The sequence below is a fragment of the Xenopus laevis genome, chromosome 1S (assembly GCF_017654675.1).
Source record: "Xenopus laevis strain J_2021 chromosome 1S, Xenopus_laevis_v10.1, whole genome shotgun sequence".
Taxonomy (NCBI): Eukaryota; Metazoa; Chordata; class Amphibia; order Anura; family Pipidae; genus Xenopus; species Xenopus laevis.
The window spans coordinates 10,133,634-10,155,636 of record NC_054372.1 but is presented as its reverse complement, the minus strand read 5'-3'; the positions used below and the strand labels follow the sequence as shown (position 1 = coordinate 10,155,636).

Sequence of the window (22,003 nt, the reverse complement as noted above, 5' to 3'; positions counted from 1 at the left end):
AAGTGGTGCAATTATCTACAAACCCAAACTCCCAGCATCCTTAGATACCTACGCATATCATCATCTGGATGTTTTATTTTAGACCTGGGGAGTGTTGGCTCGCTGCTTTTGTGATCAGATGCTTTATAACATCTATTAAATAAATACAAGGCACTTGGATGAAGTCATTTGGTTGAAAGGAGTTTTTTTTTGTACCCCAGACACTTAGACGTGCCTTGTACCCCGCAACACCCACCCCCACACCGGCACACACCATGAGATGGGTCCATGGCCAGGGGACTTTATCTTATTTCTGCAGCGGGCTATGTCTCTAATAGTAAGTTTATCCTAATAATAAGTTTGCCCAGGAGCAGTAACCCATAGCAACCAATCAGCAGGTAGCATTTACTAGTCACCCGCTGAAATGCAAGAATCTTATTGGTTGTCATAGTTTACTGCTCCTGGGCAAACTTAGTGCATTTTATTACATATGGGGGTAAGACTCAGCATGTGGCTCCTGTTTGAATGAGCCTTTGGCAAAGTAGAGCGGCACCAAGGAGCAGAGTCTATATGATCCAGCTCCTGAGCCGGAGGCACAATACGTAAAATAACCGAGCAGAGAGATCTTTGTGCATCTAATACTGAGCTTCTCATGTGCTCCAGGAACCATTTAGATGCTCGTCTCTCCTGTAATAAACAAGCGAGGTCCCAATGCTGGGGGTGGAAGAGTAAATGGACATTAATGCTTGTTCCTTTTGATGTATACGGCTGTCAGAGCTATTGAAGCAACATTAAAACTTAAAAGCGCTGAACAAAACCAGACTTTGTGCTCCCCCCCCCCCTCCGTCGCCGTAACTTGTTTCCACTCACTAGTTCTGTGCTCCTCCTGCCGTTCCATCTCGCCTTTTAAAATACATTTATAGCGCACATCAAACGAGCGTGACGTCCCGTGTCGGCGCAGCCCCTTTCATAGCCGCACTTAATAAACAAACGCTAAAGATGTCGGGCTCTTTGCACAAGAAGGGAAAACAGGGGCATTGTTATCCCTACGCGCTGTGGCCTCTTTCTTAAAGGGGTTGTTCACCTTCAAACAACTAGTTGTTTTCAGATAGATAACCAGAAATAACGACTTTTTCTAAAGCAGCTCTGGGAGGGGGGTCGCTGACCCTGTAAACTGTTCTAAATTGATACATTTAGTTGATACATTTGTTATTGTTGTCCCTGCTGAGCAGAATCCCTGAGTTTCATTACAGTTAGAATTGATACAATAGTTGCACTTATATTCCCTATAGATCCTACTGAGAAATGGATCAACTCAATGTTGCAAAATTGTAACAGTTCAGAATCTGCCCCTGAATTACTGAACTGCCAGACTCAAACACCAGAGACAGGAACATTTAACTTTAAAACTTTGATTTTGGAAAAACAGTAAAAAATAAGTAATGGAAAGTAATTGAAATAAGTCTTTATTTCTGGGGGAAAATCTAAAAGCAACTGAATTGAAAAAAGGTGTTTGGAAGGTGAATGTACCCTTTAAGGGGAAATAAAGCCAAACTCATCAGGCGTAATGGAGAAATAATTAGGGAATCGATGGTGAGTTGATAGGCCAAGTTTGATAACGTATAGGCCCGATGCCTCAGCAGATAAAGGAGTAAAGAGGAGCCACACTGGTTCTGCTCTTCATTTTGGTTTGCGAAGACCACAGGTCATAACAACCAGTCAGCAATGTGAAGGTCAGAATGAATGACAGAGACCATGTCCAGGCAGATTTAAACTGCCGATTTGGGCCCTTTAGATCGATTGTCAGCTTATATGCCCATGTATGAGGCCCTCCAATGGGTCCACTCAACTGATATCTGGATAAAAATTAGTTGGGCAGGTTTGATTGTTCCCATCGGACCAATCAGTGATCAAAGACCCATCAAGGCTTGTATTCCCACTGTTGTAATCTGATCATTTGGCTCATATTAAAGGAACAGTAACAGCAAAAAATAAAAAGTGTTTTAAAGTAATAAAAATATAATGTAGTGTTGCCCTGCATTGGTAAAACTGCTGTGTTTGCTTCAGAAACTCTACTATTGTTTAAATATATTGTTTATTATATAAACAAGCTGCTGTGTAGTCATGGGGGCAGCCATTCAAGCACAGGATACACAGTAGATAACAGATAAGTACTACTATAGTTTATATAAACAAGCTGCTGTGTAGCCATGGGGGCAGCCATTCAAGCACAGGATACACAGTAGATAACAGATAAGTACTACTATAGTTTATATAAACAAGCTGCTGTGTAGCCATGGGGCAGCCATTCAAGCACAGGATACACAGTAGATAACAGATAAGTACTACTATAGTTTATATAAACAAGCTGCTGTGTAGCCATGGGGCAGCCATTCAAGCACAGGATACACAGTAGATAACAGATAAGTACTACTATAGTTTATATAAACAAGCTGCTGTGTAGCCATGGGGGCAGCCATTCAAGCACAGGATACACAGTAGATAACAGATAAGTACTACTATAGTTTATATAAACAAGCTGCTGTGTAGCAATGGGGCAGCCATTCAAGCACAGGATACACAGTAGATAACAGATAAGTACTACTATAGTTTATATAAACAAGCTGCTGTGTAGCCATGGGGGCAGCCATTCAAATGAGAAATGGTTTAGGTTACACAGCAGATAAGCTCTGTAGAACATAATGTTATCTGTTATTCACTATTTAACCTGTGCCATATAGCCTTTTTTCCATTTCCCCCATTGCTACACAGCAGCTTGTTTATATAAACTATAGTAGTGTTTCTGAAGCAAACACAGTTTTACCAGTGCAGGGCAACTGTACATGATATCGTCATTACTTTAAAACACTTTCATTTTTGGTGTTACTGTTCCTTTAAGCCCAATATGGCCCTCCTTAGGTGGTCTTAGGTGGACATATAGGGGGAAGATCCACTGTTTGGCGACCTCACCACACAAGGGAATCTAATAGTATATGGTCACCTTTAGGGAAGATAACACTATTAGATATATAGAACTATATGTTTTCTGGACTAAAAAGTAAAATAATGAAAATTAAGAGTCAGAACATACACAGCAGAATGAGCAGTTACCAGAGTGGTGCCTTTGTTATAGACTTTTGCTCAATGTCAACTCTTCTATGGAACCTTCTGGAGGCAAAACAAGTGGATCTAATTAAATCCATCCTAACCTGTTCTACTTCCCTACGAGAACTTCTGATTTCCCAGTGATTCGGCTCCTTCCACTGACGCCAGATGACTGCACGCTGGAGGTATGTCCTGGCAGTTACTAATTATGCCATCAGCCTCATGGAAAATCAGTCATTTAAAGAAAAAACAAAAAGTTACCTTTCCCTTACATAGGCAGCTTTATATATCTGCGAGTCTTTGTGCAGGGGGCTGGGATTGTGGCAGTAGATCCAAGAGTAGTACAGGTATGGGATCCGTTATTCGAAAATCTATTATCCAGAAAGCTCCAAATTACAGAAAGACCATCTCCCATAGACTCCATTTTATCCAAATAATCTAAATTTTAAAAAAATATTCCCCTTTTCTCTATAATAATAAAAAAGTAGTTTGTACTTGATCCCAACTAAGATATAATTAATCCTTATTGGAAGCAAAACCAGCCTATTGGGTTTATTTAATGTTTAAAGGATTTCCTAGTAGATTTAAGCGGTATGAAGATCCAATTTACAGAAAGATCCTTAATCCAGAAAGCCACAGGTTTCAAGCATTCTGGATAACAGGTCCCATACCATATAGAAAAATAACTAGGGATGCACCGAATCCACTATTTTGGATTCGGCCGAACCCCCGAATCCTTCACGAAAGATTCGGCCGAATACCAAATCCGAATCTTCCGGGGTAGGAAGGGGAAACATTTCTTACTTCCTGTTTTGTGACAAAAAGTCAGGCAATTTCCCTTCCCGTCCCTAATTTGATATGCAAATTAGGATTCGGATTCGGTTCGGCCAGGAAGAAGGATTTGGCCGAATCCGAATCCTGCTGAAAAAGGCCGAATCCTGGATTCGGTGCATCCCTAAAAATAACTGATCTGGACTTTTAATAAACTGGCCTTTCATCTCAGACTTTCTACAAATCATGAATCCCACTACTACACTGAATTGAAGCAGTTGTTCGAGCCCAGCATTACCACTGAGCTCTAACACCCTACACAATCAAAGTTGCACTCAAACACATTCCACTGAACTGACACAATTGTTTATTTTGAAAAATGAACCAAATCATTATAATCAATCCTTATTTGAAGCAAAACCAAAATCAATCCTTATTGGAAGCAAAACCAGCCTATTGGGTTTATTTAATGTTTAAATGATTTCCTAGTAGACTTAAGGTATGAAGATCACAATTACAGAAAGATCCGTTATCCGGATAGCCCCAGGTCCCCAGCATTCTGGATAACAGGTCCCATACCATATAGAAAATAACTGATCTCGACTTTTAATAAACTGGCCTTTCATTTCAGACTTTCTACAAATCATGAATCCCACTACTACACTGAATTGAAGCTGTGTTCGAGCGCGGCATTACCACTGAGCTCTAACACCCTACACAACACAAAGGTGCACTCAAAGCAGTCAAACACATTCCACTGAACTGACACAATTGTTTATTTCGAAAAATGAGCCAAATCGCTGAACATTGTCAACGACAACCCCAAAAACATTTTAACGGCTGGGAATCCTTTAGTTCTATTTAGTATGTCTGCCCTATTGGGTTTATTTAATGTTTACATGATTTTCTAGTAGACTTAAGGTACGAAGATCCAAATTACAGAAAGATCCATTATCCAGAAAATCCCAGGTCCCGAGCATTCTGGTCCCATACCTGTACCTTGTACTTGATCCCAATTAAGATATAATTAATCCTTGTTGGAAGCAAAAGCAAACTACTGGGTTTATTTAATGTTTATATGATATTCTAATTGACTTTTCGCATGAAGATCCAAATTACAGAAAGATCTGTTATCTGGAAAAAACCCAGGTCCCGAGCATTCTGTAACAGGAATGGTAGGGGATATCTATGAAAAGAGCCTCTATATGACTACAAATATGTACATCAGCCATTTACTATTAAGTTGTAATATTAAAGGGGATATAAAATAGAGCTGGTTAGAAGGAATGCCTCTGTGAAGACACTACCCACAGCAACTGGATACAGAACCCACATTTCTTAACTGGAAACCACACTGAGCAGTAACTGGGCTGAACACCTATAATTATGACAGCACAAAATACAGATCTGAAACATCCGTGGCAATAACTTTCAGAGGAGGACGGCCGAACGCCTCTGATTTATTTCTAGGAAAACACAAAACGTCTTTTAACCAACTTTTTTTTTTCTGTCTTGAGTGCTGAGCGGGCAACAGAGGTCATTTGGATTTACCCCAAAAATGGAGTGTTGTAACCAGGGCCGCCATTAGAAATCACGGGGCCCCGTACAACAAAATCTTCGGGGCCCCATTGGCCCCGCCCACCCCAGATCCAGCCCACAACACAGTTAAAAGACCACACAGCCATCAGCGCTAAAAACGTTAAACCTCCCACACACACAAGTTATGAAAAGCCATTGATGAGCAGGGCCCCCTATAAGTTGAAAAAAAACTGTGGCACCAGGGCCCCCCATAAAAGTTTTTTTTTAAAAAAATTGGTGGTCAAGGCCCCCCCTACAAGTTAAAAAAAATAATTGGTGACCAGGGCCTCCTATAAGTTAAAAATAACATTGGCGCCAGGGCCCCCCTTACAAGTTAAAAAAAACATTGGGGCCCCAGAGAATATTTAAAAAAAAAAACAAAACATTGGTTGCAGGGGCCTATATTAAAATAATACATTGGTGGCTAGGGGTTTGAAAAATTAAATTAGAATTGAACGAGTGGCTTCAGGACTTTAACTTCGGCTCCTTTTGTTACTCCGGGTATTTTCGCGGCTTCAGGACTTCGGCCGCTGTCAAGGGGGGCCCAGCTATTCAGAAAAGTGCAGCACAGCCGGGCCCCCCGTTAGGCCTGGGCCAGGAGTACCCCCTGTGCCCCCCTGCCCCTACCAGAACTGTCTCTCCTGAGGAACCTTTATAAGCAGACGTGTTTCTTTTGGGCACAAGTAGCTTAGAACCATTAACCATAGGGGTTGCTCACCTTTGAATTACATTTAGTATGATGTAGAAAGGGATATTCTGATACAATTTGCATTTGATTTTTATTATTTGTGGATTTTTAGTTATTTAGCTTTTTGTTCAGCAGCTCTCCAGTTAGAAATGTCAGCAAGCTGGTTGCTAGGGTACAAATTCCCCTAGCAACCACACATTGATTTGAACTAAGAGACTGGAATATGAATAGGAGAGGGCCTAAATATAGTGATAGAAAGTAGCAATAACAATCCATTTGTAGCCTTACAGAGCATTTGTTTTTTACACGAAAGATCACTTGAAAGATCAAAAGAGCCAGAAGAAGGCAAATAATTAAAAACCTGTAAAAATAAATAATGAAGGCCAACTGAAAAGTTGCTTAAGTGTCTGTTGACTCCCCCTCCCTTATTATTAATATATGTCCAGGGCCAAAATATAAAAAGAACTTGTATTAGTGTGTTTCAAGGTGGCTGTGTCTGCAGAATGGGGTGGGGAGGAGGGACCTGTAGTGGCTGCACATTTGTTTCCCTTCCCCTGATTCTATTCTGTTCCTTTTCTCAGCCTGTTTCCCTTGCGGCTTCTTCTTGTAGCAGGGGAGGGGAAAGCAACATGCAGCCACTACAGGTCCCTCCTCCCCACCCCATTCTGCAGCTCTCTGACGGCAGCAGGGGCCCTGCCACAGTGTGAGTACAGCCACCAAGCCCCCCCCAACACCCAAAAAGCACCGGGCCCCCCAAACATCCAAAAAGCACCGGGCCCCCCCAACAAACAAAAAGAACTGGGCCCATCCCCCCTGATGGTGGTCCTGGTTGTAACCTTTAGTAGTGCTGGGAGAAACCCTTGAGCTAAGGCAGGGGTCCCCAACCTTTTCTACCCGTGAGCCACATTTAAATGTAAAATAAGTTGGAGAGCAACATAATCATGCAAGATGTTCCTACAGGTGCAAAATATGAAATATTATTGGCATTTGGTAGCCCTTATGTGGACTTGCAGCGTACATGAGGCTCTGTTTCGCAGTATATTTGGGTTTTGTGCCACTAAAACTTGCCTCCAAGCCTGGATTTCAAAAATAAGTGCCTGCTTTGAGGCTACTGGGAGCAACATCCAAGAGGTTGGAGAGCAACATGTTGCTCACGAGCCACTGGTTGGGGATCACTGAGCTAAGGGGTTAAATGCTCCACAGGAAAAATGACCGGAACCTCTTTATAGCTAGTGCTTCTGTTGCTCCTTAAAGGACAAGGAAAGTTAAACTAAAGCAGTAGCTAGAAATGTTGTACTTCTGTACCAGCCCAAGGCAACCACAGCCCTTTAGCAGTAAAGATCTGTGTCTCCAAAGATGCCCCAGTAGCTCCCCATCTTCTTTTCTGCTGATTCACTGCACATGCTCTGTGCTGCTGTCACTTACTGAGCTTAGGGAGCCACTCACAATATACAGTACACATAGAATAGAAATGTCACCATATAAGGCTGATTAGTAATTAATTCAGATAATTACTACATGGCAGCACAGAAACCAGTGCAATTAGCATCAGAATTTAATAATCAGCAAACCTGTAGCATCAGCTTATATTACAGGGAAGCTAATTTTCTGCTGGATAATTAGTGACGAGCCCTAAGCTTAGCTTCTCAACAGCCAATCAGAGCCCACTGAGCATGTGAGTGTCACAGACACTTTCCAAGATGGTGACCCCCTGTGACAAGTTTGTAGTCCTGGATCATTGCTGCTATTGACAAGCTCAAACTTTAGCCTCGTGCAATATATAAAATATATATGTAATATATATAATATATATCACTATATAAAAGATGGCATTTTTAGCCCTATTAATTTTTAGGGTTTAGTTCACCTTTAAATATACTTGTATGCCTTGCTATTACATTTAAAGGAGAACTTAAACCTTTAAGTTAACTTTTATTATGTTATAGAATGGCTAATTCTAAGCCACTTTTCAACTGGTCTTCATTATTGATATTTTGAATTATTTGCCTTTTTCTGCTAACACTTTGCAGCTTTCAAGTGGGGGTCACTGACCCCATCTAAAAACAAATGTTCTGTAAGGCTACAAATGTATTGTTATTGCTATTTTTTATAATGTGTCTTTCTATTTAGGCCTCTCCTATTCATAGTCCAGTCTCTTATTCAAATCAATGCATGGTTGCTAGGGTAATTTGTACCTGGCAACTGGATTACTGAAACTGCCAACTACAGAGCTGCTGAATTAAAAAGCTAAATAACTCAAAAACTACAAATAATAAAAAGAAATGAAAACCATTTGCAAATCGACTCAGAATATCATTCTCTACATCATACTAACAGTTAATTTAAAGGTGAACAACCCATTTAACCATATTTGCCGTTATAGGTTTATAAACCAGCACTTATTTGGGACATCATATGAAAGGACAGCTTGAGTGAATCAATGAGGTCCTCTGCCAATGGATCTCCCTTGGGGCCCATTATGATCTGATCATTGGCCTGGAGATTCCACCCAGCACATTGGTGACCAAATCGGGAAAGTTCTGCTTGTTTGGTAACCTCTCCAAAAGTACAGTAAATGGTGATTCTGCCACTTGCTAGTGGGTATTTATGTTATCCGCTTGCTAAGGTCATGCTCAATCTTGCAACCAGTCGGGAGGTTGAAAATATAAGTAATAAAAATATCTTTTGTAATCAACCTGCACTCTCGTTGCCAAGGTCACAGGCCGTAGAAACTGAAAAATAAATTGAGTTTATAAAAAAAGGAAGACGTCCAATAAGACCGATCTGCACAGTCAAGGTCCCCATAGGCGCGATGATTCTTCTTGCCGAACGACCGATTTTAGTCGACCAATCCTTCGAAATTATTGTGCGGTTAGTGGGATTCGAACAATCGTATATTTTCCGCCGACATCTGTCAGGAAATTGATCGGCCAGGTCAAAAAATGTTTGTGGGTCCCAGTGCAATGTATCTATGTTTGCAGGGCCAAGCAGGCAGCTCCCCTTTGTTTTCCTGGCAAATTGGTCTTTTTAGTTGATGGTCAATTCGTATTACAATCGTTCTGAGAAAATTGTGGTCTCACAATGAGGATCGGATCTTTAAAAAATCTCAACATCTATGGCCAGCTTAACATTTCATTTTGTTTTGTTTTTTCATTATTTAAATCAGCCGACACAGGACAGCGGCCGTGGTTTAGAAGGTGCTAGAAGGGAGGGTGGAGCCCACGGATATGTGTAATTCGCACGTGTAGCACAACATTCCGGACAGAAATAATGTGTCAGGGAAAAATTAAAACAAGAACAGGCGGCTGAGAAATAAACTTTCAATGGAACGTGTTCAGATAAAACAATAGATCTTTTGTCTGTTCCAGTGCACCGCAGGTTAATTCACTTCGCTCTACCAGGTCCAGGAATGGGATCTGTTATCCGGAAACCCATTATCCAGAAAGCTCTGAATTATAGACAAGCTGTCTCTCATAGACTCTATTTTATCTAAATACTTTCAAAATGATTTCCTTTATCTGTGCTATAATATAAGTTAATATATATATTATTATATATATATAATTATTATTAATCCTTATCGGGAAGCTTCTGCTACATTATTTCAACAGTCACAGCCACCGGGGCAGAAGTAAATTTGTAAACAATGTATACTGGAACTTGGCTTGGAATGAAACTTTCTTTCATTTGGCAAAATCAGATTTTTGGGTGTACATCCCCTTTAATGCTCAGACAAGTTCAAGCCACAATGCAGTAGAGAGACTTTCACTTGCCCAATAATCCTGCTCACACCACGGGCCACGTCTAGGGCACACACTACGCCACATTCCTCACGAGTTCACCGATAGTTTAGGAGACAAATTAGAAATTACGCACTGCACTTTCACAATTTTCGGCACCAAAATGTAACCTGAAAGCTCTGCCAGATGTGCAGTGTTTCTTTTTTCTGATGTTTATTTTCTTTCCCCCTGTTCTTTAACAATCTGTGCAATTTCACACTTCTAAAGCGAAGGCTCCAGTTAATGTGACCGACGAGGCAAAAACATCATGTGCAAAGCCAGTGGGCGAAGGGGTGGAGGAGGGTGGGATACTGGAGGGGATTAAGCAACCAGCAAAGTAAAAGAATAAATGATCAGAACACAGAGATTGGGCTTTAGCAGGTAGGATTACGCAGAAAACACAAGTCATTAGCCATTGAATGCTGAATCACAACAAAGGAGGAGCCGTTCTATAGAGATCCAGTTGTTTTAATGCTACATTAAACACTAAGAACAATCAGCGTGACAGCTGCAAAGACACCGACTAATCCCATGTCACAGGGGTGATAACGTTCCAGGCCTGTTTTGTTTTTTTAATTTAATCCCTCTTCACTTTAAGGGGCAGATGTATCAAGGGTCAAATTGAAAATTCAAATTTTCTAATTTTTTTCATGGCCAAAACTATCAAATTTGACCAAGGAGTTATTCAAATTCGATAAGAGTTTTTTTAAAAAAATTCTAGGGATGCAGCGAATCCACTATTTGGGATTCAGCCAAATCCCCAATGAAAGATTCGGGCGAATACCGAATCCTAATTTGCATACGCAAATTAGGGGCAGGAAAGGAAAAAGTGGAAAAAATTCCTCTTTTCTGATGAAAAGTCACGTGATTTCCCTACCCGCCCCTAATTTACAAATGCAAATTAGGATTCCGTTCGGCGAGGCACAAGAATTCAGCCGAATCCTGCTGAAGAAGGCCGAATCCTGGCCGAATCCCGAACCGGATTCAGTGCATCCCTAAAAAATTTGATTTTCAAGATTTATCATACTCTGGCCCATTAAAGGACCAGTAACATCAACAATTCTTTAAAAATTGTTAGTATACATAGAAAAAAACCCACCAAGACAAATTAAACTTTAAAATTGCAAAGGCTTTATTAAGAAATAACTTACCGAAACTTGTGCTCCTCTTCAGAAAAGGCGACAGGGCGATGATCCATTGTGCGGCACTCAATTTCTCCTCCCTGGCTATCTCCTATAAGGAAGGAAAAATCGAGCACCGAAAGATGGATCGCTCAATCATTTTCTGAAGAGGAGCACAAGTGGAGTTTTGGTGAGTTATTTCTTAATAAAGACTTTGCGATTTAAAAAATTTTTTCGATGTATTCTAACGAATTTTAAAAAAAATGTTTTGATGTTACTGGTCCTTTAAGAACTATTCAACTATTCTCCACCTAAAACCTGCCAAATTGCTGTTGAATCAATAGGAGACATCCAGGGATCAATTTGGAGTAGTTTGCAGCCTTCCTGACATTCAAGGTTTTTTCAGATAAAAAACTCGAACCGAATTCTTTAAATTCAAATCAAATTCGATTCTTCAGGTCGATTTAATTCACCCGTGTCAGAAAAATTCGATTTTTTTTTTTTTTAAATAAATTTCAATTGGTCAAATTTCGAATTTTATAGGAGTTTAGGGGAGTTTTTAAAAACTCACATGAATTCGAAATTCGACCTTTGATAATTGTGCCTCCCCATGGTAAGAAGAAATTGGGTCTCAATATTTCCTGTGGGTCATCAGCACCCCTACTTACACCAGATCAGATGCAACTCCTGGTTACCAGATCATTTAAAAAGACAGGGATATCTCTAATAAATGGAAAGCATTGGCCTTGATTAATTGCAAACGTATTACTAGCAAGATCAGCGAGGTGGTGCCTGCGGAGCACAATGGAGAAGGTGGAGCAAGATGGCAGATGCAAAGGTGAAAGACGGGAGCTGTTTTGCAACAGCTGAAGCGCCATTGATTGGGCATTCATACCCACAAATTTTATTTTGTCCTCTAAATCTAAACATGGCCCTTGGCTCAGGGAGCCTTAGGACCCTTACATTCCAAATTTTACCATTTGCAACGGATTTTATTGCGTTCCACCACACCGAGTCCTGCATTTGTGTCGATGTACAGATCCATAGGGCAGACTGCTGTGTTACTATATGGGAAGAAGGCCAAAAACTGATGGCACATCAATAGTGCCTATACCCTACTGCACAGCCTGGTATTTTAGTAGTTTTTTTATTAGGGATGCTCCCAACCCAGGATTCAGTTCAGGATTCAGCCTTTTACAGTAAGATTCATATATGACCGAATCCAAGTGCCTGGCCGTACCGAATCCAAAACCATAAAATCACTTCTTTCCATCACAAATTTTATGTTTCTCTTTAACCATTCCTAATCCCAATTTTCTTGTGCTTAATGAGGGTTCAGATTCAGTTTCGGGATTGGGCAGAATCTTTCAGGAAGGATCCAGGATCTGGCTAAATCCCTCATTTTTATTAGAGAAAAGTCGGGTTCATGTTCTTCTCTACTGGCTGAAAATGCCAACTGAGAAAACACTGCGTGGTTCTTGAGCTGTAGCTAGAAATATACTGATATATAAGACAATAACACACTACATGTCTATAGGAAACAGTAGACGAGAGTGTAGCCTGCTGTACAGCACTAGCTCGTGCAAGGAAAGACATACGTGTATATATATATATACATACATACACACACACAATGAAGGTGATCCATACTCCAAATATCTATTTCTCAGTGCTTTATTCCATATGTATAGTCTCCTGCTTGGTGTAACTTATAGAATAAAGCACTTTGAGAAATACTGGTTTTTGGAGCACGGACCACCTTCATTGTATGTATTAAATCTTTTTGGTTCTAGGCACCCAGCTCTAAGGGAATGCAGCTTTCACACTATTTTTTTATTTTTATATATATATATATATATAGTCCAAGCGAGCGTGGAACGCACACCATAAGCAATGTCCAAATGCTGGGTGCCAGTCTGTACAATTATACAAATATCCCATAGGTGACGGCACTCCAAATAATAATCAGGATACACAGGTCATCAAGTCATAATCGAGGTTTATTGGTGGACCAACGTTTCGATTCCGTATTGGAATCTTCGTCAGGGTGAGATGAAGATTCCAATACGGAATCGAAACGTTGGTCCACCAATAAACCTCGATTATGACTTGATGACCTGTGTATCCTGATTATTATTTGGAGTGCCGTCACCTATGGGATATTTATATATATATATATATATATATATATATATATATATATATATATAGTGAATAAAGTACCCCCTTTTGTAAAATATAAGGATATTATAAGTTACCGAGGAGTTTCATGACCATATAAAAACACGAGGCCGAAGGCCGAGTGTTTTTATACAGGTCAGGAAACTCCGAGGTAACTTCTAATATCCTCATATTTTACAACTGGGGGTACTTTATTTATTATAATACACAAGTTTCGGTGAGTCATGTGACAGAAATGACATCAGAACTCACCGTTTATAACTGATGACATCAGAACTCACCGTTTATAAGGATATAATTTACAGGATATTCATGGCTTTTGTGTATTATATATATATATATATTTTTATATATATATATATATATATATATATATATATATATATATATATATATATATATATATATATATATAAAATACACAAAAGCCATGAATATCCTGTAAATTATATCCTTATAAACGGTGAGTTCTGATGTCATCAGTTATAAACGGTGAGTTCTGATGTCATTTCTGTCACATGACTCACTGAAATTTGTGTATTATAATAAATAAAGTACCCCCAGTTGCAAAATATGAGGATATTAGAAGTTACCTCGGAGTTCCATGACCTGTATAAAAGCACTCGGCCTTCGGCCTCATACTTTTATATGGTCATGAAACTCCTCGGTAACTTATAATATCCTTATATTTTACAAGAGGGGGTACTTTATTCACTATATATAGTTACACAGGACTTGGGTAGGCCGAAATGTCAGTCCTGTGTAACTAATAAATTATTTATTTTTCTCTATAAGACCTGTGAGTGCGGATCTTTCTACAGTTGTATTTTGTTGTTTCTGCACCCAGGCAAATTAATTCCTTTTTTCGAGAGTGCTGGCAACCTTTGGAGCTATATATATATATATATATATATTAAATGCTCCATTTAATCTCATGGTCATGAAGCAACAAAAAGTCAATGATTCTGCTGAGAGCCGCATATCAGATCATTAGAATATTCAACGCTAGTCACTGGGCAGGATTTGGTTCTGAGTATCTCTTAAATAGACATTTACTGTTTCAGACTGAGCAGAGGGCTCAGAAGTTAAAGACAAGCCAACAGTCGGTATATTTGTTCTGTAATGAGATACTGACAGACTCCACACAGTTTCCAAGTTTCTCATCATTTCAACCAAATTCCAGACAACCAACCGCAACAAACTTAACAGGTTTTAGCAAAATCTGGCAAATCACATTCGGATCCAAACGAATACAGAATCCTTTCAAAATATCCAAGAAATGGGCACATACTACACAGATTCCAAAACCCTAATTTGCTTATTCATTTGTGCACAAAAATAATTTTTTAAAAAAAGGGCTTGCTTCAAAAATGAAACAAATTAAGGGTTGTGGATTTGGTCTGAATTCGATACTATTAAGGAGTCGCCCAAGGCTACAAATATGTAAGCAATTCAGTCTGTTTTGGGATTTGGTATAGTTTTTGGCATATTGCCATGATTCACATAATTCAGGTTTAGTATGCGTTATCCGGAAAACCTGTTATCCAGAAAGCTCTGAAATACAGGAAGGCCATCTCCCATAGGCTCCATGTTATCAAAACAATTAACATTTTTAAGACTGATTTCTCTGTACAGGTGTGGGATCTGTTATCCAGAAACCCATTATCCGGGAAGCTCTGAAATACAGGAAGGCCATCACCCATCGACTCCATTTTATCAAAATAATTAAAATTTTAAAGACTGATTTCCCATTATCCAGAAAGCCCGTCTCCATTTTATCTAGGGATGCACCGAATCCACTATTTTGGATTCGGCCGAACCACCGAATCCTTTGCGAAAGATTTGGTCGAATACCGAACCGAATCCGAATCCTAATTTGCATATGCAAATTAGGGGTGGGTAGGGGAAAGCATTTTTTACTTCCTTGTTTTGTAACAGAAAAGTCAAGAGATTTCCCTCCCCACCCCTAATTTGCATATGCAAATTAGGATTCAGATTCTGTTTGCCAGGCAGAAGGATTCGGCCGAATCTTGCTAATAAAGGCCGAATCCTGGATTCGGTGCATACCTAATTTTATCCAAATAATCCAATTTTTAAAATTGATTTCCTTTTTCTGTGTAATAATAAAACAGTAACTTGTACTTGATCCCAACTAAGATATAATTAATCCTTGTTGATGGAAAAAAAAACCCTATCAATCTAAAATCTAAACCCTACTGTGTTTTTAAATGTTTCAATGTTTTTTTAGTAGAATGAAGGTATGAAGATCCAAAGTACACAAAGATCCATTATCAGGAAAACCCCAAGTCCGGAGAATTCTGGATATATTAATCCATAAACTATTGTAACCACACAAGCAGGAGAGCAAGAGAGCAAAATTGATTTTATTCCAGTACATTTTAGAAACACTGCCCTTCGAGCTGCTCATTAGAAACCACATAACATTGTGTTTCATCAGATAAACCAATCACCTCCCTGACACCCAGGGGCTTCTAGTGAAGTGATTTTATTTATGGGGAGATTATCTCCCAATGGCAAGTGTCACGGTAGGTGATGGCCGACGGGCAGAGTCATTGCTGTGCCTTTTGGAAAAGCACAAGGCTGTTTGATTTAGTCTTATCTTGGACTCCCCTCCTCAGCCTAGAATAGTGGCCAATGATGCAGCAACCAGTTAAATGGAAGATAAGGAATATAAACTGCATCTGTCCCGGGTGAGCACATATTACGTTAAGGAAAAGGCAACAATATTCTCTATAACTCTATGAAGTTGCCCTAAAGACTGGTTACTGTGGGCAGTTATTTATTTAAGGGACAAAACAGGCTTATAGCCCCTAAGTTGTTGCTAAATTACAATTCACAGAGGTTAAAATGATACTGTCACTGGAAAACATGATTTTTTCATAAAACTTGCAGACTTCTGCACTTTCTTTAAAGAACAAACAGGTTTTTTAATATTTCATTTTGAAATCTGACAAGGGGCTAGACATATTGTCAGTTTCCCAGTTGCCCCCAGTCATGTCACTTGTGCTCTGATAAACTTCAGTCACACTTTACTGCTGTACTGCAAGTTGGGGTGATATCACCCCTCCCTTTCCCCCCCAGCAGCCTAACAACAGAACAATGGGAAGGTAACCAGATAACAGCTCCCTAACACAAGATAACAGCTGCCTGGTAGATCTAAGAACAACACTCAATAGTAAAATCCAGGTCCAACTGAGACACATTCAGTTACATTGAGTAGGAGAAACAACAGCCTGCCAGAAAGCAGTTCCATCCTAAAGTGCTGGCTCTTTCTGAAATCACATGACCAGGCAAAATGACCTGAGATGCACCTACACACCAATATTACAACTAAATACACTTGCTGGTTCAGGAATGACATTTTATATTGTACAGTGAATTATTTGCAGTGTAAACAGTGTCATTTAGAAATAAAAACTACACCATAAAAATCCTGACTGAATCCCTTCAAGAAAGCAACTCTTTATCCACCTTAACCAAATAAACCATGGTTGGCACTTCCACTGGAGCTACAAATTTCCATGCTTGCTGATATTTATCACCCTTACCTCTTGCTGAGTCTGAGAAGGTGATTATCCCCACAATCAGGAGAGCCAATTGCAATTCCATTTTCCACAGATAGATGCACAGAAATAATTCACCTATGATGAAGAAACACAAGGACAAATTAATAGGGGGTCAAAAGGGGACTAGTGTAGATATCTGTGCTTTATGGGGAACATAGTCACGCTTTACATTATCTTCTTCACCAGAGGAGCTTGCAATCTAATTTCCCTTTTCAACATGTACATAAATCCTCTAGGATCAATCCCCCACCCCCGGTTTTGCTCTAATTTTTTAAGGGCCTGTGCACAAAATGTATATTTTACAAGGGATTTTTTAAAGTATTTGTGCACAAAGGTGTGTGTGAGTCTCAGCAAGCACCTTACAATTCAGCACCCTGTTTGGACTTGACCCCAGCACCCCAACGATACACTGCAAAATGTATGGCACATGTATTTAATTAAAGGGGCTGAGTTAACTGTTAGTGTGATGTACAGAGTGATATTCTGATACAATTTGCAGTTGGTTTTCATTATTTTTGTTTTTTTGACTTTTTTTTATTCAGTAGGTCACCAGTTTGCAAGCTGAGCAATCTGGTTGCTAGGGTCCAAATTCCCCTAGCAACCATGCACTGATTTGAATAAAAGACTGGAATATGAATAAGAGAAGCTTGAATAGAAAGATGAGTAATAAAAAGTAGCAGTAACAATAAAGTTTGTAGTCTTGCAGAGCATTTGTGTGTAGATGGGGTCAGTGACCCCAATTTGAAAGCTGAAAAAGGCAAACTATTTAAAAACTTTTAAAAAGAAATAATGAAGACCAATTGAAAATTTGCTTAGAATTATCCATGCTAAAACATCCTAAAAATTGACGGTGAAACTTGAAGGTGAAGCACCCCTTTAATATTATCCTTTATTCACCAATGGGGAGGGTTATGAATTATGCAGCATGGAGGAACTGTGAGTTAGTATTACTGAATCTGAGGGTCAGGAACCCTCCTTATGGAGTTTCTTGATTATTGCTGCATTTCTGTGGCACAATAGTTCGTTGAAATTCTGTCTTCAACTACTGGGTTCTTTGGTTTGGTTCCAACCACAGTCTACAAGTACCTGCCTAGAATTTGTATGTTCCTCCCAGTCCAAAAACATAGTAAAAGGTGCGACAACTTCCAACGAATTGCCCCCTAGAGCAGGTGCCTGCGGCAGGGAGATTAGATTGTAAACTCCACCGGTGTTGGGACTGATTTTGTCATTTATTTGCTAGTGAAAGCGATGCTCCCTAGAAGTGAGGCTGATTCTGCTAGCCACGGATGTGACGGGACAAGTGGATTTAATGAGAACGATTGCGAAAATGAAAATTTAATATAAGTTTCATTATACTAAAATAAGAAACTTTGTAAATACAATGAATTAAATAATAATAATAAAATAATATAAGCTTCAGCACCCCGAAATAACAAACTTTCTAAATATAAACAGTTATTCTGCATCATTTCTGAAATAATCAAGTTTATCTTCACTATTCCTCTCTCAACATCTGTTTCTCTTCATTCTCTCTTCATGCAGGAGTTGGGTGTTGGGTATTAATTGACAGTTAGATCCAATATATCTTATAGGGGGGCTCCTTTTCTAGCAGATGTATTAGAGCTCACTCAAATAACTGATTCCAGTACACATAAAATGTAACAAAATAACTGCCTTTTGCACAAATCCTGCATGTAGAGAGACATGATGTCTGGTGAGTTTAATAGAGTAAGCTCTAATGTATCTTCTAGACAAAAGGAGCCCCTTATAAGATATATTGGATCTAACCGTCAGTGATTATCCGACACCCAACTCCTGTATGTAGAGAGACATGATGTCTGGTGATTTTAATAGAGTGAGCTCTAATACATCTTCTAGGCAAAAGGAGCCCCCCTATAAGATATATTGGATCTAACTGTCAATGAATATCTGACACCCAACTGCTGCATGAAGACAGAATGAAGAGAAACAGATGCTGAGAGAGGAATAGTGAAGATAAACTTGATTATTTCAAAAACAATGCAGAATATTTAATTGATTATATTTAGAAAGTGTGTTACTTCAGTATGATGAAGCTTATAGTAAATTTTCATTTTCGCGATAGTTCTCCTTAAGGATCGCGCAGAAGAGTATATTAATTACCCTTTAACTCTCACTCTCTAAACAGTGTCTGAATTCCAGGCACTTGTAAAAGGGCTTGATCTAAACGCTCCGTACCCCGGGGACACACAACAACAATCCAAGTACTGAATCCAACAAGTTAAATAATTACACCTTGTATTTGGCTTACAAATTCTCAGCAGGAGCTCTTAACCACTTTGGCACCGGAGGGTACAAACTTTTTTTTTTCCTGATGTTGTTTTGGCGCAGCAAAGGGGTTAAGATGCTTGTTATAGGAAAAAACCATGTGCTGTGTGTGCGCTTACACACTATACAGTAAAGTGACTGCTGTGAAAAGCTTTATTCAGAGAGCACAGAGGGGCTTTAGTTCCAGGGGATGAATACAGTACTTCATCTGTATGGGGTCGTGCGGATGTCCGCCGGGGTCAGACCCCAAATTAGCTAATGAAAGCAGGGACATTTTTATTCCTGAGTAAACAACATTAAGTTCTGATTTTTTTTTTTTTTTTACTATACTGAATGGCAACATTCATAACATAGCATTTTCGTTTGATTTAGTCTGACCGACTGATGAGGAACAGGGGCTGCTGAAAGGGGCCCTCAAAATGCCGTTGTACAGCGGATGGCTTTGGGGGAATTCTGGGAAATTCAGTGCAACAACGCTAAAAATAACTAATTATATATAACGATCTATATCTGAATACTAGATTCATATATGAATGAAATATTAATTAATATGAAACAATAATTAGCAATATTGTACAATGGGAAATTGCAGGAATGAGAGGTCCTAATAGTAGACTTATACAGGGGGTTTCTGTTAAATTCCAAAAAAGTGGGGGTACAGGGCAGTGTGATGAGGACGTCAATCAGTACAGGGGGGCTGTAATGAAGAGGGAAAGCAGAGGGCTGGGAGAGCAGTACTTTGGGATTATTGGGCATTACAGAATGCAATGACAGTGATATATGGAGCTAACACATGTCTGCAGCTGTGGGGTTACTAGGGGTGCAATGAAACCCCACCTCCCCCAAAAGGTTCTATACAACTACATCATTGCGCATAGAGCAGATCGGCCGAGCTCACTGTTGAGCTGCAGGAGACAGAGCAGAAATGATCCTGCCTGAGACACATGGCAGCTCTGAGCCCCGCTGGGTCTCTCTACGGAACAACTAGCGCTTATTTATCAGAGGGGTTGGGGGGAACCTGCTACTTTACATCCCAATATTTGGATCATTGTATCATAAGGGCCATTCACTTTCGCTTTCTGTACCATAAAGCATTCACTCTATCCACAATCCCTCTTCTGTTCGGGGAACTCATTGCTGAACTGTCACACGGGCACATTTTCATACACAGGAGCCACAGTTACTTATACACAGTCTATATTGTCATAAATAATCCAAATCCACGATAAATACATCAGCTGATACGTATTTGATTGTTAGAAATAATTGATAGAAAAGATAGATGATATAACAACATGTAGATAATAAAGCTACTGATTTAGAGAGAGAACGATGATAGATAGATAGATAGACAGATAGATAATAGATAGATAGATAGATAGATAGATAGATAGATAGATAGATAGATAGATAGATAGATCAATAGTTAGATCGATAGATGATAGATGACAGATAGATAGATAGATAGATAGATAGATAGATAGATAGATAGATAGATAGATAGATAGATAGATGATAGATAGATAGTGATAGATAATAGATAGATCAATAGATAGATAGATAGATAGATAGATAGATAGATAGATAGATAGATAGATAGATAGATAGATAGATGATTGATAGATGATATAAAGAGAGAGAGAGATAGAGATAGATGACAGATAAAGGGACAGACAAAGATAGATGATAGAAGATAAACATTTAAATTACCAATAAACGCACAGAATAGTATGAAGAGAAGGAAAAGAACAAGTAGGTAGGAAGGGGACAGACGGATTTGGGACATATGTAGTAAATAAGCCCAAGGGATACTTTGTTTCAGCCGTTGTTGGAGCCGTTTTGTAGCAATGAAGTGTGAGTGTGTGAGTGCAGGGGATCCAATGTGAGCAGCAGTTATTGGGGGAGTCATAGAGTGAGTGTGAGGAGGATGGATGGAGGTGACCCAGTAATACTGTACAGTACATCATGTATAGCTGGATAATAAGCCCATTGGATAACCTGTCCCCCCCCCCATACAAGGGTCGCCGGGAGTTGTTTGGGATCAGCACAATGATGTGACTCACCTCCAGCAGGTCCCAGGTGGGATCTTCTCCTATAGACACAATTATATCCCCCAGTAGCAGCAGCAGTAGGTCAGTGTAAATCCCTTGTCTCCCCCATGTGCGGCTCCTCCCAATGATCCCGGCTGAGTTGCAGCGAGTCCGGTACAACAAGGCGCTTCCCCGGGGGTGACAGGAGGAGGAGGCTGAGGCGCTGGGGTGTCCCTCACTCTATACACACACACATATATATATATATACAGGTCTGTATGTCACACACGGGGACTCCCACTCCGTGTCTGTGCGGCCCGAGGTGCCGGTGTGACTGGGAACCAAACCAAGTGGATTCGGAGCTGTAGAAAGAAGCTCCGTGTTGTCCGTGCGCCTCCCCGCAGGCTTTGTGATTCAGGGGACCGCAGGCTGCAGCTCAAGCCACGCCCACTGAAAACTTCTGGCCGCTCAGCAGCCTCTCTCCTCCCCGCAGCCAATCAGCGCCTGACCTGAGCTTAACCCCCAGCGCGCCGCAGCTGTTCTTCTAGGAGTCCCCTTGTGTGCAGGCGATGGGCAGGAGTCCGTGGGCGAGATGTTTGCTACACACACAACTGCACATACAGCTCAGTCACTACACTACTACACACTGACACTGCAGCTCAGTCACTACACTACTACACACAGCTCAGTCACTACTACACACAGATCAGTGAAGTATCTGGTTGCTAAGGTCCAAGTTACCCTAGAAACAGGGAATTGATCTGAATAAGAGACTGGAGTATGATTAGGAGAGGCCTGAATAGAAAGATGAGACAAAAAATTAGCAATAACTATACACAAGTAGTCTTACAATGCATTAGTATTCGTTTTTTTAGAT

The 22,003-nt window shown here is 39.9% G+C and overlaps 1 protein-coding gene across 2 annotated transcripts in view; it reads right to left on the bottom strand.

Annotated features, from left to right (window-relative positions):
* fgfrl1.S (fibroblast growth factor receptor like 1 S homeolog) overlaps nt 1-21,552 on the bottom strand; it is a 141,549-nt gene extending 119,997 nt beyond the window's left edge. The window contains exons 1-2 of one of the 2 annotated variants that reach the window (XM_018243001.2): nt 21,160-21,552; nt 16,772-16,864 (exon numbers count right to left, since the gene is read on the bottom strand). In XM_018243001.2, the coding sequence (XP_018098490.1) occupies nt 16,772-16,832 (61 nt within the window). In that variant the 5' untranslated portion in view covers nt 16,833-16,864; nt 21,160-21,552. The remainder of the gene's footprint in view (nt 1-16,771; nt 16,865-21,159) is intronic. The other variant, XM_018243002.2, reaches the window with a different exon arrangement.
* Between the last annotated feature and the right edge of the window lie 451 nt (nt 21,553-22,003).